Here is a 16,526-nt window from a genome sequence, read left to right as displayed (position 1 = left end):
AATATAGTCAAATGAGTTCTTTGATCTCCAAACTAATTGATGCATTTTTCTCATTGTTGTGGAGATTAAAATATACGAAGGGAAGAAGAACTCTTCACTTTCTACCTGAAATAGCTATGCACAAAGAATAATTTTACGGTGGATGTTATTTGATGGAATCAGATCAAGTCGAGTCGAGCCCGGTTCAATTTTACGCTTCAAACAAATTTCGTGTCATCCAATTTCAAACAAATTTTGTGTCATCCAATTAACCCACATTGATCCAAAAAACTGATCCAAACCCGATCAACACGACATGACCTAAGGGAATAGATTCGGTAAGTATAAATAAATCAAAATCGCCCTAAACTCTACACGACAAAGATAGCAAGAAAATGAGCATTTTCAAGAAAGCATAACTTAACCGGGCACTGATTTACCTAAAAAATAGATTCGAAACATTACATGTTCATAAACATTCCAAAGTAGGATGGCATAGAGCTTTCAGTTGCCAATCCCCTCAAAATCAATGCAAACAACCTGTTCTTCCATGAGAGTTCATGGCAAGCACATCCCATGGCACCAGATAGAGATGATTAAGATTTGTCCAGTGATCTAAGGAAGCAAATAAGAAAGAGAAAGAAGAAAAAGTGCTACTAAATGCAACCAAATAGCAAGGTTTCTACACACCCTCTGCTCACGAGAGAACCACATGACTCCAACTCTGTTTCTGTTCATGTGGATTGCTTTGCTTCGTCTTGCCTTCCTTCTCAGTAAAACCAGTTGGCTGCTTCGGCCTTCTGCAATCTGTGCAAGGTATCAGAGTAGTCCATGGAAGGCATACTAAAAGCAGATCCATAGCACAGGTCACCACTCATTTCATCAGATGGGTTACCAAATTGCTGCTGAAATGGCATTACGTTCTCGCGAACAGGGAATTGCTGCTGTTGCTGCACCAAGTTGCTGACTTCCTCAAGCATACCACCGATTGCTTTAGTCCCTTGCGGAAAGAAGTTGTCCTCCACTCGAGTTCTAGGTTGCAGAGGAGTTCGGCCTTCCGACATCCCTATGCCTCTCGAGTTGAAGCTCTTGTTAGCATTGAGATTCTTGTCGTACAAACTCATCAACTCGTCGATCGATCTCTGCCCATCGGAAGGAATACCCAAATCAGATGTGTTAGCAGGGATGGGGCCTGATTCAAGGGATGTCGGATTTGGTTGGGTATCGTATGACATAGAGAAACTCAGAAGCTTGTTCTCCTTCACCGGGAAGCTGTTGAAAGCCACCCCTGTTCCTTGAGGATGAGTGTTTTGATACTTACAAACGTATCGGTGACTGTTTCTTGCATTCCTATCCAGAAACCCATGCCGGGGATCATGATGTGGGCACTGCACATTATCACAGGTATAGATGCATTGGTTCAGCACTGATTCTGGCTCAGCAACATTTCTTTTCCGAGTAAATTCCATCTTCATCTCTTCCTTCACAGTCTTCTCTTTCCTTGCAGTGCCACTCAGATCGAAAGGATTCCCTTCAGCGTGAAGCTTGTGGTTCACTACATCCTCACACTTGCCTTCATCAACACCTTCCACGTCGTACTCACTGCAGCTGCTAACGAAGGAGATGGATCCCGAAATGCAGCTACCAGAGGATGGTGGAAAGTAAGCTTCAGGGTGCAGCTTCATGTACATGTCCTCCTCCTGTTTGATGACAGCGAGCCATGTCGCGCTCTCTTTGGCGGTCATCTTGTCTTGCAGGCACTTGGACTGCCGGACGAGCCTACGGATCTTGTTGATGTCAGGCGACATATGCTTGATTACACAAGTCAAGACGCTAACCTTCCAAGCCTTCTTCAGATCATGAGGCTTCTTGTAGGGTGGCGGTCGTTGGTCGTTCGGAATTCCCAGCTGCGGCCACCACTCCTCTTTCCCGGTAGGCCACCATGGGGGTGCAACTCCCTTTTCCAGAGGGAACCTTCGCTGAGGTGGGTCACAGTGCTGCATCAGAGCTGACAGGAGAGAACCCAGTGTTGTATCCTGAAGCTCCTGCAATGAATGAAGGCTTGCAGTTCCAGAGCTCATTTCACTGTTGGATCCAACAATGGCATTGTCAACCTGATACTTTGCGATAGCCACAGGTCCATTCCGATCAAACCTGACCTTTTCTTTCCACCACCCTCTGAGGTTGTCGGAGGCACCACTTACAGGCTTGCCCTTCTCTGGAATTATACCGTAAACGAAGCCCTGAGCATTGCATACTTCCATCATTTTAAGCATGTACTTGAGGATTCCATCCTGCGCGCGAGACATCTTCTTTCGGAGGGCTTGATCATGGCACTGACGCTGCTTTGCCGAGTCACCTTGCTCCTTGTTCTTGCTCTTGCTCTGCTGCTGCTGCTGTTCCTTCAAGTGCTTCAGCCGCATCCTGTCTCGCCATAGACGACGTTCAAGCTCTTCGATGTCAACATCTTCGTCGTCGCTCTCTTCATCACAAACCTCAGCAAAGTTGTCCTGTGGTGGATCGATAAGATGTCCTTGTCCATTGCATTCACCGACCAAAGGCTGATGAAGGGATCCATAGCTGATATTTTGCACATAATTAGGCTCTCCAGGATAAACCATGCCTTCCATTAATAGCCCACCCATCATTGTTAGCAGCACAGACTATCAGATCTGTGAACTCACAGCTCAAACAGAAGCACTATTCTCCTGTAACCCAAAACAAACTGTTGGTATTAAATATCAGAAATGTTGCATCCAAAGCTGACAATCATGTTGTTTAAGAACACAAATATGTATATATATTATTATGATACAGAGATTACTAATTCTCTTAGAATTGAGTCCATAATCAACTTGTTTTCTCTCATATTATACATCCAACATCACTGTAAGCTGAATGACAAGAGAACAAAGAACATATAACAAAAGAGAGACATGCGGCATTAAATCCAACACAAGAAATACGAAAACGATCAATAACACTGGCAAATGTTATCATAAAGAGCAAAACATTTCTTCTTCATATACATCTGTGATAAACAAGGAAGAAAGTATTACAAGCAAACTGATTAAGGAATCAAATTGTAAGATCCAAAAAACATGACAGAGAAATAATTGTTCAAAGTAGCTTGCCATAACAGTGTATAACACACACCAGTTATGCTGGCCACTCTCATATATATATATATATATATATATATATATATATATATATATATATATAGACATAGATTGAGAAAGGCTACTGTGTGTTTTGAGATAGAAGAATTAATTCTGGGAACCATGCTTTGCAGGAATACATGAAGCATCAAGAAAATTCATGGATCCTATATAATATTTACTTTCTCACTCATGAACACAACAAATTTCAATGAATTTATAGGCAACTAAAAATGTCCATAAGATCTTAGGCATGTCAATTCTAATGTTTTACAGAAGGCTCAATCAGAAAAGAAAATCCAACAACGACATGAACATCATTCCGTGAAATTAAAGAGCAACTGAAAACATACACACATAAGCAACAGTTGCAATCAAATAATCAACAAATGACCAAAGATCCAACGCAGATTGTACATAGTATCAAAACTGGCACCGAGTCAAGGAAATCAAATGTAAATCAAAGCCCTTTATATATTCTTGCTTTGTGACAAAAGGTTTCAAGATTATAATACAAAAAAGAAACCTTTTTCTTGATATTTAAATAATCACTCATCCACATTAATCAGGTTACTAAAAGATCAGATGTCATCAAGCTGGAGAATGAAAAGGCTCATCAAAGATGCAGGAAAGTAAAAGTCAAAGAGTAGCAGAGAGAATATTTATGGTTCATCTTCATAACTACAATCACAATCAACCATGTCCTCCGTTCCATATTTTCATCCTCAGGCCAACTCAACAAACCAAAATGCATTTAATGAGAAATTGATTCCACTTTTATACAGACAGAGATAAATAAAAGGGCGAAGCAAATGCAACACAAACATTTTCAGAGTATAAAAGAAAATTTAAGTTGATAAATCATCCCCTTATCAGTAGTGAAGCGAATTAATTCGGCACTCAAAGCATCCAAATTTAATTTTAGGGCAATTTCCACTTGAATTTGATTACGAAACATTAGGATACCAAATTTGACTGCAGATCTGATCGTTGACTTTGCAATCAATGACTGATCTCAGCGGAAGCCTCAAAATAGAACGGTGAGGAGATCGTCAGACAAGAACTCGGAATATTAAAACAAGAACAGGGGAGCAGACAGATTCCGACCATAAATTAAGTCCTCAACTACTTCACTTCATCTCCAAAACTGAAACTTTTGCTCCCAAAAATCAAATAGTTCCCCAAATCGAATTAAAACCATAGTCAATAGAAGAAACGCTTGACAATGGAATCACAAAGATAAATTTTTTTCCTCGAAGAACATCAAGATTAAGATACACAAAGAAAAAAACCTAAAAACAAAAAAATTCAGATGAAAAGTATCATCTATTTGAGTAGAAAATGCAAGGAAATATTGATCCTGTTACAGGAACCCAAAGAGGATGACGGAAGCAAGAAGAAAATATCGCGTAGAATTGAGTTGGTAATGACCAGTTCACGAGTTTTTCCTCAGCATGACAAGAAATTTTCTTTGACGCCGACATTAGAGCTACAAGACCGACGTTCAAAGATCCCCCCAGCCAAACCGCGAATCCAATAACAACCACGGAAAAGAACAAACAACTCTAGCAGAAACCGGAACGAAACACCAAAACCGAGGAAAGCAAAGGGGATCCGCAGGGATCCAACAGAAAACAGAGGCCCAAAAGGGGTCGGAGAAAGAGGCAGAAAACCATAAAGGAGGCACCTTTACATGAGAGAAGGAAGAAAAATCGCAGTTTTGATAGTTTGCTGTCCTCCGTCACGCGATCAAACCTGCCTTTCTCAGGAACTGACGTGCCATGGAGGTGACAAACATCGAGCGGAGTAACCGGTACAAAGCGGAGAGGAGGAGGTGTTACGGAGTAGTCAGAGGGAGAGAGAGAGGAGAGCGAGGGAGGCGGAATGGTGAGAAGGGGAGTCTGGTTTAATAGTGAAGAGGGGAGAGAGAGCATCGCAGGCAGCGGAGAAATCGCGTCTCAACGTCGGCGCTCCCGGGAAAGCAACGCATCTGCCAATTGACCGTTCTGCCCCTATCCTCATAGATAATTCCAAGCGGATGCCCCAATTTATTCATCTTAATTTTATATGATTAATATTATAAGATTGAAAATATATAGCTCTAAGATGGTCATAATATTATCAACTATGATTACCATCCTGATAATAGTTGTCATTTTTATGTACTTTGGACTTTTAGATTGCAACACTATGTAATACTATTTTTGTTCATTATCAGGGATCTAATATTATGTGAGTCAAAGAGTCAAAGGGCACGAAAATATAGATAATATGTGGAAATAAATAAAATATTTAGACTTCATGTATATCCACCACCCACCCATGCCTCGATTGTATCATCTTCCCAACACGAGAGCGAAAAGAAAAAAGATCAACCATTGGAACATAGACTAATTGGTGAGTAGTCATTCTCGATATGAAGTTAAGATGGAGGAGGGAAATCGACATCAATTTGTCCTCACAAAAAGAAAAGATCTTACTTATATCTTTGATGTCTTTGACCATATTGCCACGTATGGTTTAGGGGGAGGGTCCCACTCTTTCCTCCAAGTACTGCTTCACACGTCCATCATATTAACTGTTGCATCAACTTTGTTAATGCAAATTTCGATTGAGAGTTTGATGCGTTGAAATAGACTTGGCCTAACCCACTCACTCTCCATGGAGGGAACACATGTCCAAATTATTTATCTTGTTATGATTTGAATGGTTTGATTAATGGGTTGAATCCAAATGTGATTTATTATTATTATTATTATTAAATATATAAAAATTAAGATATAATATTGATATGATAGTCACAAGGACTAATGTACCCACATGTTGATTAGTGAAAAATATTCATCATATCAAAACGACATCACATAAAATGCTCATAAATTCCATCGTTCTCTCATCCCAATAAGATAATTATTGTGGATTTAAATGAATCGAATAAACCAAGTGGGTCCCCGATCTTCCGATTTAGTTAGGTCGGGATGAGGCGTGGAGAAGGGTCAGGTCAACGTGGGTCCAATTTAGGCAGGTGGGCATTTGGTGCTAAAAGGCGAAAAGGACTTGCACCTCATCTCATCTCATCCCCCGCTTTACAGTGAGCACAGTGATGAGGATGATGGGATCGATTTCAAAGATATATGTATATATATATTTTTTTTTTCCGAGTGTTAAAACATCAATCGCTTTGTTTTGATTGACACATTTAAATCGTATATAAATTAAAGAAGAAAGAACCTTAATTTCTTAGACCTTTTCTTCCATCTCTTCTTGTTGATGATGCATTCATATCATGATTAAACCCTTCATAAACGATCTTTCTGATTTTATTGGTTTTAGATCCTCTTCTATCCACTAGTAAACGCCACCCAACCAATAGAACCAAAGAATCACATAAAACGACTGCATACGATTAAGAGCGACAACTTTAGAACATGACAGATAGATAGATAGATAGATAGATAGATAGATGCACACGAAAGCTGCGGTATCCAAAACCCCGAGTAAAGAAAGAAAGGCTTATTACTGCCTTTCGCCATATGAATCGGTACTCATCTCTTTGACCAACAAAGCATGAAATCCAAGTCCCATGGGCCAATTCTGAGCTGCACAACATGTGTCGAATTCCAACAGGTTGATTGCTGAATGAATACTTTTGTTGTTGCTGATTATTGTATGTGTGTAACATGAATTATTAAGTTTCCAGCTTCGACATGGGGAGATGTGTTCTTCTTGCTCGTTTCTCAAGGACCATGTCTGTAATTTGTGTGGCAGACTTTGCTCGCTAACCACTTGTTCTTTCCCTGAAACTAACAGCGGAAGACTCAAGTAGGAAGAGATGGTGGTTTTGGACATACTAACTTGATATTTTATGTGTTCTTCGATGTTAGGAACATCTGCATCTAACTTTAGGGATCTTAACACCCAATCCTAGTCCCGTAAAACCATTAAGATATAATCTGAAGAATCTAAGGAGAGATCCTAATCGATGTTGGAGACACAGCCCACATAGTTTTTTGTCTCAATATGTTGTTCTGACTTGTGCATTATATAATGCCCATGGCAAATGGTAGTTCATTGGATGCTACTGCAAAATCTTGTTTGTTTCGATGGTGACTTTTAATTTCGTATGGACTCATTTTGTCAGTCATCAAATATGTCGTAAAATATGAAAAAAGGAAAATGAGGAATCTTTTGTTGAGGATGCCCAACAAATCAAGTGCTTGAGATATGCCTGCCTTAAACCAACACAGGATTCAAAAAGAAAGATTAGTTTGATTGCTTTATGCCAATAAAATAATATCTTAACCTTCACAAGTCAACTCCTACCCGATCTGGTCTTCTAACATAATCCATAACCATTAGCTTGAGATGTGAATCAATAACATCATCTACTAGTGCAGATGGAAAAAGGTTTTGATGTATGTGCAGACATTATCCATACTACAGACTAATCTTTTGAACATTACTTTCAGAAAGTGTTTAGTACCCAACAACTGAAGTTTTTTTTCTTTTTCTCCTTTTTCATTTCTGACTAGAAAGATAATATGATGCTAAAAATTGGAAGGTACCAATTAATCATGTCAAACATTGTTCTACCTTAAGAGACAGACATATGATAATAGATGAAAGACTGATAAGGTTTTTTTTGCATCAGGCAGATTAAAGAAAACATTGTCCACCAAAAGACACAAGGCTAAAAATGCACATCAAAATGTGATGCATGAATGCTTCCATGTTCTATTTCCTTGGCTCAGTGCCCCAAAAAACCTCATTCTAAACAATAATGACTTGAACTAATTAGCATGTGTTGATGCTTGGAAGAGCAAAACTAGAGATGTTCAAGGAAAAAGAAACCACATGTGTTAGAGGTCATACAGAATAATATAAGATGGATGAGAGACTCCTTGGATTCTTGAAGATTTGGTGGTGTCCCTGCTCCCTTGGTTCATTGCATTGTCTTAAGCTTTGTGATGATTGTAAACACAGATCCAGGGCTCATGAGCATTGGAAACACAGCCAAATCTGATAGAGGATCTAGTCTTCCCGCCCACTGAAACTGCTCCCTTCCTCTCATGATGACTCTCTGAGAAATGTGTCTGCTGAACTTGTTTAAGATGGACCGAGTTGCAAAACATGTTTCCAGCAACTCCTTAATCCGCAAGTGCAATGGACTTGTCCACTTGTCAAGGAATGAATTATGATGTAGAAGCAACATTTCTCATCCCAATGCTGCATCAGTGGAAACAACATAGCCTTTCTGATCCATGTTATCACTCCAAAAGGCTACATTTTCTAAGTGTTAAAGAGGGAGAACATTATCATACCTTCTTCTTAGCAAGTGAAGAGAAACATCACATATGTATACCACAATGAAATTGATTATAACATGGCTATAACAAGATCAGAGAGAAAGATTGTTTCTGACATGAACCATCAACATCAATTTCCAGAGAGTAATGTTGCCATTGATTTAAGATTTGTCCTCTATCAAGGTTAACTTGACATTATTCACTAAGCTGGTCGTTAAAAGGATCATATTGGTGTCAAACAAGTATTTTGGAAACAGATTATATTCACGTTATATTTGCTTTAATCATAGTACATGTTGAAGAAAAAGTTAATTTTCAGGTTTTATTGATATCAACATTCCTTTAGCTGAAAGCAATATGACGCAAAATATTAAACAACATGTTGCATTGAAAGCAGTCTTCTAATATTTGAGCTGCTTTTTTCATGCTTTGAGCTTAACATTAACACATTCAATTCAACTTTAATGGGTGTAATGTCATCACCCAACTGAGGTGTTCTTTGACCTTTGAACACATGATGCATAGATCAACCAAATAACTTAGCCTGGAATCCTACTTCCAGAAGAACAATTTTTCTCTGACAACTTGACCTTTCTATAGTTGTATATTTTTTTCAAATTCAATGATTGATTTCTTTGGTTAAAATCACTGTTTATAAGTTCTGATATAGTTTCATAGGATTTCATACACCAGTGAAGCTCACATTTATAAGACATTACAAGATTGGTAATGGGCTGATCACAAACATTGGGCTGTTTCTAAGCCTAATTATTGCCCAAATTGAAGCCTTAATTTGGATCTTTTTACTTGATGTAAATGTTTTAACATTCAGATGAACATGAAGATCCAAAACCTTACTCTTCACCTCTAAATGCAAGTAGTTGGTATGTGTCTCCTATGGATTAATGAAAAATCATAAGCTGGAATCGATGGATATATTTTTATATTTAATTAAACCCTTTGTCATCCTAGAATGACAATGAGTAACACATATAAAACTTTCATCTAAATTAAATTCAAATCTAATTAGCTATCTAGTGTAGAGCCCAAGTTCTCACACACATAATACACCTAGTATATGAATGCAAGCACTCACAAAACACATATGCTATCATTTAAAGATATATTTTATAATATCTATGCTTACTAAATATAATATATGGCATATGACATGCTTATATTATCGATTTTTAAAATTGAACTACATACTTTAAAAAATGTTATGCTCAAAGTTCTTCCAAATGTTATTTGAAGTATTTATAAGCATTGAGACCTATTTTAAATATGTTTTAAAGTGAAGAAATATTATTCTCTAATGCAATAAGCCTAAACGTGTTAGTAAACTTGAATATAAGGTTAAGTCATGACAATAAATATACATATAATAATTCGAAGAGACATTAACATTGTAATTGACCAAAAGCAATTCTCAAAGCTTAAACGAGTTGATAATTAAATTGTAATTAAAGTAAATAAGTTTAAGTTTTAAATATCATATATGTGAAAGATAATAAAGTAATTGATAATTAAATTGAGATAAAAATAATAAAGAAGTACTATACTAAAAATATTAAGATATACAAAGAAGATTGAAGGATGAATTTAAGTTGAAACATGTCATATTTGACAAACCAAATTAGGCTCAAATTAAGTTATTATAATACTAAAATTATTATAAAAAAATTGAGATAAGTCCTAATAAGATTCTCTAAATCTCATGATAACCTCTTAATCACATCTATCCTATTTTGGACTCATTCTCTATACTTATATAATAACCCATGATCCTTTCTCTTCTTATTCAGCCATTCTCCCGATACTTCTCTTTGTCTTCGAGGAGATAGAGAAACCTTAGCTATAAGAAAGAAGAAAGTAAGAAAACCTAACTCTTCCCCTAGCTTATACCTCAGTTTTAATTTAGCATATTGTGAACTAAAATTTTTAGCTACTTTTGAATAACCTAGGCTTCAAATTAATTTTTTATTTTTGAATATATTATGTATGAATTATTTATTATTCTAAGACTTCTAGTATTGCTTTATTCTAATATTGGTGCATAGAGTTATAGGTTTTTCAATCTAAAATACTTAGATTCTCCTATTTTTAGTGAAGGAGTTCTATTCTAGCTAAAATAACCTCCTTAGAGATATGATTAGATTATATTCTTTTAATATATCTTAAAAGAATCTTTTAGAGTTATGTAGACTATGAAATTGAGTGAATATCATCTTTGTATATAAAGATACGAACCTTAGAAATTCAGACAATCTTAACCCAATTTTAGCAAAATAGAATACGTGATAACAGTTGAATTGAGAGGGTACTTTAGTCTTCTAATAATTCTATTTTAAATCAAATTTTGATGTGTATCTAAGTTTATATATCTCCTAAGTTTTTATAATATAAGATGATTTGGTCAACCACAATGATAAAGCAAGATTACCTCAAAGTTATGTAGTTGGTTGATTAGCAACTAGTATGTCATGTAGGTTGAAGTATTGGTTAATTAATGATGAAATCTAGGTAAAGTTGAAAGTTAGACACAATCTAATTCAGAGAGGATTCTACTAAAATTTTGTAATAAATGATTGGTTATATTGGGAGTTATGAGTGATTTAAAATGAAATGATTTTAATTTGGACATATCATGACCTTGTGTTCCAATTTGATATGTTTTCAGCTCCCTAATACACCCAATGGCATAAGATCATGACCCTTTGCTGGCACCTTCATTTTAACTTGAATCAAGTAAAAAGTAAGCTTAATTTACTATAAATTAATGGTCATATATAATGTGAACTCAAAATATATTATCAAATCAAGTTTTTAATGATAAGATCATCGTGAGTTTAATATATATTTTAAAATATAATTTAAATAAAATGATTGCCATAAGATAGTCATAACATGATCGTAACATATGCATTACATAAAAAGAAAGATATATGAATCATAATGAAGATATATGATATGCATGTTCAGGTTATCACATGCGGTGTGAGAGTGCACAGACATATTTACGGGTAGTATGAGTGTATGTATATATTATGACATATGATGTGAGAGTACATGAATATAATATGACATACGATACGCATATATGTTATAACGTATGATATGAGAGTGCACGTATATGTTATGACGTGTAGTGTGAAAACATATGTATATGTTATGACATACAATGCGAGAGTTCACGTATACATTATGAGATATAGTATGAGAGTATATATATTATTATATACGAAATACACATATATATTATGACGTATAGTGTAAAAGTATTTGTATATGTCATATTATATGATGTTGAAGTTTGTGTATAATTTCTTCTTGCATTTACTAGGGCCTACTTATACACACATGCATTATGATTTACCTTGAATAAGAGTTATATTTCGTTATGCATCCGTCAGGTTACGGGGTGGTATATTATCAAAATGACCATAGGAAGATGCAATTATTATGAAATATTTTTATGCATTTGTATACACAACGTGAGAGTGCACATATCTATAATCAAATGTAGTGGCATTATGATTTCTTATTACATATATTATGAACTATTATTGTGCATGTGTGTTCTAATTAAATCAAATTTTTATTTTTTTATTATGCACGTTTCAATATAATTGCTATGAAATATTTATGTATTTGTATATATAATATGCGGTAGAAATGCACATATGTAAATGTGATTATACATGATGTGAAAAATGATTGACATATTATGATTTTATATTACAAATGTTATGATCTTTGTTTTCACAGATATATTACGACTTATCTTGAATCAGAATCTTACCTCTTGATTATGCATCCTACATGCTACAAAGTTATATGTTGCTAAAGTGGCAATAAGAAAGTGAGTTCATAATGAAACGTTTAATGTTGCATATATAACATGGTTTATGCTCACCTAGATAAGACTATCAAAATTTATATTTACTAAGTTAACACACATTATCACTCATTATGGATCATATTTTGTAGATAAGAGCATTATAAATCCATCTATGTGATGGGCAAGGAGATGAGTGAATGTGTGTCCATGCTAATGTAGATACGAAGGATGACCTATCTATCTTTTTTTTGTCTATAAATTCTAGACACGATATGTATTTATATCTTCTTTCGATTAAGTGTTTTCACGTATGTACATGTGTCAAACACCACTAATATAAGAAAAATCATGCTGCTTTGTTCGACAAGTGAAATGATTTAAATTGAGTCATATTTTCACTAATATCATTATCAATAACATAAGTAAATATATATGTAATATTATATTAAAGTCATACATATAGAATATAAATGAAAGTAGACTGTTATATCTAGATATCTAATCTTTTTCAAATATATTTTTGATGTATATTATTATATTCGAGGATGTCATAATTCAATTGAAGTCAAATAAGCCTATATGTAAAAAAAAATCCATGAGATATATACCTATAATATGTTGCAGCTCAATTAATTCTTTCAAGGATAATTTTTTTATTTCTTAAAAATATGATTATAATTTTTGAATGCACGTGTAACATGTATGGCATATATGGATAAGGTTAAAGGAGTCTCACATCCAATAGTGTAACGGTTGAAATGGAGATTGAAAGTGCATATAGTTTCCAGATGAGTACAATCTATTTCAAATAAAGTAGGCGCCGCCATTCGCGTCGATAAAGATGGATCGTTGACAAATTGGATGAAGACGGAGACTGAAGAGAGAGGTGAGAGGAAATTTAGCCGTATGTGAACAGCAGCAATACGTGGGGGTTTATTTTTACTTTCTTTTGCAAAATTTACGTGTTGACTTTGAACATGTTAACATGATTTGATTCCCAATGTGAAGGAAGCATTACGTTAAGTATGTCTTCCTTGTTGTCCAAACAAAGTGATTTGTGATGGTATCAGTGAGTTCAAATTCTATATCTATCACTTAAATTTTGGTTACCCAATCCAAAATACTTATCATTTCACTTAAATTATATTATTTGCTTACAATTATGTTTTGATACACAAAATTGCGATTATGTGGAGTGGTTTCTCTTTTCCTTATTATAATTATCTTCAGCAGGCCCTATATGAGGCTCAGTAGGTCCTCTCTCTCTCTCTCGCTCATACACAAACACACACACACAACGAGAGATGCTTCTTTTATCTTCTCCGGTAGCTAAGCCTGCGTTGGTTGCCATGCCGGTCAGGGGGCGACCTAGAGCGCCGGCGGCGACAGTGAGAGCGGCACCGGGGGCGGCCACCATGTACGAGCTGCTGTCGGTGGCAGAGACGGCGGGGCCGGAGGAGATCAAGGCGGCGTACAAGCGGCAGGCGCGGCGGTGGCACCCGGACGCGTGCCGCACAGCGGGGGACGAGGGCTACTTCGCGGAGCGCTTCATGCGGGCGCGGGAGGCGTACGAGGTGCTCACCGACCAGGGCCTCCGCCGCGAATACGACCGGGCGCTGCTTCGGAGCGACGGGGGCGAGTGGGAGAGGCAACTGGAGGGGCTGCAGTGGCGGCGGAGCACCACGGTGGGGCGGCGGGGGACGAGTTGGGGCAGTCGGATGAGGAGGGCCCACGGGTTAGAGATATTCGATTGACACGTCTCTTTAGTCATATTTGGAAAGCTAAAATATCTCTCGTGGGTAGCTAAAATATCTTTAGTCATGTTTGGAAAAAAAGTAATAAATGGATGGTGACGTGAGAAAGGATTTATCTAAATAAGATTAATTATTTAGATAAATCAGTGAGTCCAATATCTCTCTTTCAAAAGTTATTATAAAATATAAATAATAATAATAAAATTATTACTGATATATTTAGTGTGTGATCAATAAGATATCTTTTCAACTTATTATATAGTCAATAAGATATCTTTTCAACTCATTATATAAACAACTACGTTCTTTTAACTTAAACTTCAACTTATCATATTTTTTAATGTATTTATGGGTTTACATAAATATTTTATTTATTTATAAGAGATTTTAAGAATTACCTAAATGATGGGATAGTCAAAATATCTTTAGCCATATTCGGAGAGACAAGCGATATAAGATAATGGATGGATGGTGATGTGAGTAAGGATCTATCTAAATAAGATTAATTGTTTAGATAAATCAGTGAGTCTTGTACCTCTCTTTCAAAAGTTACTATAAAATATAAATAATAATAATAATAATTATTACCGATGTATTTAGTACATGGTCAATAAGATATCTTTTCAACTCATTATATTTTTAGTTAATAAGATATCTTTTAAACTCATTATATAAACAACTACGTTGTTTTAATTTAAACTTCAACTTATTATATTTTTTTATGTACTTATTGGTTTGTATGAATATTTTATTTATTTATAAGAGATTTTAAGGATTATCTAAATGGAGGGATAGTCAAAATATCTTTAGTCATATTCGGAGAGACAAGCGATATAAGATAATGGATGGATGGTGATGTGAGTAAGGATCTATCTAAATAAGATTAATTGTTTAGATAAATCAGTGAGTCTGTACCTCTCTTTCAAAAGTTACTATAAAATATAAATAATAATAATAATAATTATTACCGATGTATTTAGTACGTGGTCATTAAGATATCTTTTCAACTCATTATATTTTTAGTTAATAAGATATCTTTTAAACTCATTATATAAATAACTACGTTGTTTTAATTTAAACTTCAACTTATTATATTTTTTTATGTACTTATGGGTTTGTATGAATATTTTATTTATTTATAAGAGATTTTAAGGATTATCTAAATGAAGGGATAGTCAAAATATCTTTAGTCATATTCGGAGAGACAAGCGATATAAGATAATGGATGGATGGTGATGTGAGTAAGGATCTATCTAAATAAGATTAATTGTTTAGATAAATCAGTGAGTCCTGTACCTCTCTTTCAAAAGTTACTATAAAATATAAATAATAATAATAAAAATTATAAGGATCTATCTAAATAAGATTAATTGTTTAGATAAATCAGTGAGTCCTGTACCTTTCTTTCAAAAGTTACTATAAAATATAAATAATAATAATAAAAATTATTACCGATGTATTTAGTACGTGATCAATAAGATATCTTTTCAACTCATTATATTTTTAGTTAATAAGATATCTTTTAAACTCATTATATAAACAACTACGTTGTTTTAATTTAAACTTCAACTTATTATATTTTTTTATGTATTTATGGGTTTGCATGAATATTTTATTTATTTATAAGAAATTTTAAGGATTACCTAAATTTTCATTTGGTGCGATAGTCAAAATATCTTTAGTCATATTCGAAAAGATAAGTGATATAAGATAATGGATGGATGATGATGTAAGGATCTATCTAAATAAGATTAATTATTTAGATAAATCAGTGAGTCCTATACCTCTCTTTCAAAAGTTACTATAAAATATAAATAATAAAAAAAAAATTATTACTGATGTATTTAGTACGTGGTCAATAAGATATCTTTTCAAATTATTATATTTTTAGTCAATAAAATATCTTTTCAACTCATTATATAAACAACTAAGTTGTTTTAACTTAAACTTATTATATTTTTTTTATATATTTATGGGTTTACATAAATATTTTATTTATTTATAAGAGATTTTAAGGATTATCTAAATCTCCATTTAGTGGGATAGCCAAAAATATCTTTAGTCCTATACCTCTCTTTCAAAAATTACTACAAAATATAAATAATAATAATAAAAAAAATTATTATTGATGTATTTAGTACGTGGTCAATAAAATATCTTTTCAATTCATTATATTTTTAGTTAATAAGATATCTTTTCAACTCATTATATAAACAACTATATTGTTTTAACTTAAACTTCAACTCATTATATTTTTTATGTATTTATGGGTTTACATGAATATTTTATTTATTTATAAGAGATTTTAAGGATTACCTAAATCCTTAACATAGTCATTTACAAAGTCTCTCCTAAAGGAGAGGTCTTAACATCGATGTGTATAGAGTTACATATGTCAGGAAAAATATCATGATTTCTTTATAAGGGCATTAATCATCATAAGGATAGAATTTGAAGATAAACTTACTATCTATATGTACTAAAG

General features: G+C 34.4%; 2 protein-coding genes across 4 annotated transcripts; one reads left to right on the top strand and one right to left on the bottom strand.

Annotated features, from left to right (window-relative positions):
- Nucleotides 1-395: 395 nt before the first annotated feature.
- LOC135593290 (protein ETHYLENE-INSENSITIVE 3-like 1a) lies at nucleotides 396-5,061 on the bottom strand. 3 transcript variants are annotated; one of them, XM_065083200.1, is made up of 2 exons: nucleotides 4,828-5,061; nucleotides 396-2,687 (listed from the first exon to the last, which is right to left on the bottom strand). In XM_065083200.1, the coding sequence occupies exon 2, from the start codon at nucleotides 2,625-2,627 to the stop codon at nucleotides 750-752; it is 1,878 nt and encodes a 625-aa protein (XP_064939272.1). In that variant the 5' UTR covers nucleotides 2,628-2,687; nucleotides 4,828-5,061; the 3' UTR covers nucleotides 396-749. The 3 variants fall into 3 exon arrangements, with proteins under 3 accessions (XP_064939272.1, XP_064939273.1, XP_064939271.1); XM_065083201.1 differs by having other exon boundaries at nucleotides 4,834-5,061; XM_065083199.1 differs by lacking the exon at nucleotides 4,828-5,061 and adding an exon at nucleotides 4,107-4,816.
- An 8,575-nt stretch (nucleotides 5,062-13,636) lies between these two features.
- LOC103998196 (chaperone protein dnaJ 20, chloroplastic) lies at nucleotides 13,637-14,041 on the top strand. The gene has a single exon (XM_009419599.3). The coding sequence runs from the start codon at nucleotides 13,637-13,639 to the stop codon at nucleotides 14,039-14,041; it is 405 nt and encodes a 134-aa protein (XP_009417874.3).
- Nucleotides 14,042-16,526: the final 2,485 nt, after the last annotated feature.

Source organism: Musa acuminata, chromosome BXJ1-9 (genome assembly GCF_036884655.1).
Source record: "Musa acuminata AAA Group cultivar baxijiao chromosome BXJ1-9, Cavendish_Baxijiao_AAA, whole genome shotgun sequence".
Lineage (NCBI taxonomy): Eukaryota > Viridiplantae > Streptophyta > Magnoliopsida > Zingiberales > Musaceae > Musa > Musa acuminata.
The sequence above is the reverse complement of the archived record's forward strand: the minus strand, read 5'-3'. Positions and strand labels throughout refer to the sequence as shown.

Bases quoted from the DNA above. Each gene is read 5' to 3' on its own strand.
- LOC135593290 (XM_065083200.1), bottom strand. From the start codon at position 2,627: ATGATGGGTGGGCTATTAATGGAAGGCATGGTTTATCCTGGAGAGCCT.
- LOC103998196 (XM_009419599.3), top strand. From the start codon at position 13,637: ATGCCGGTCAGGGGGCGACCTAGAGCGCCGGCGGCGACAGTGAGAGCG.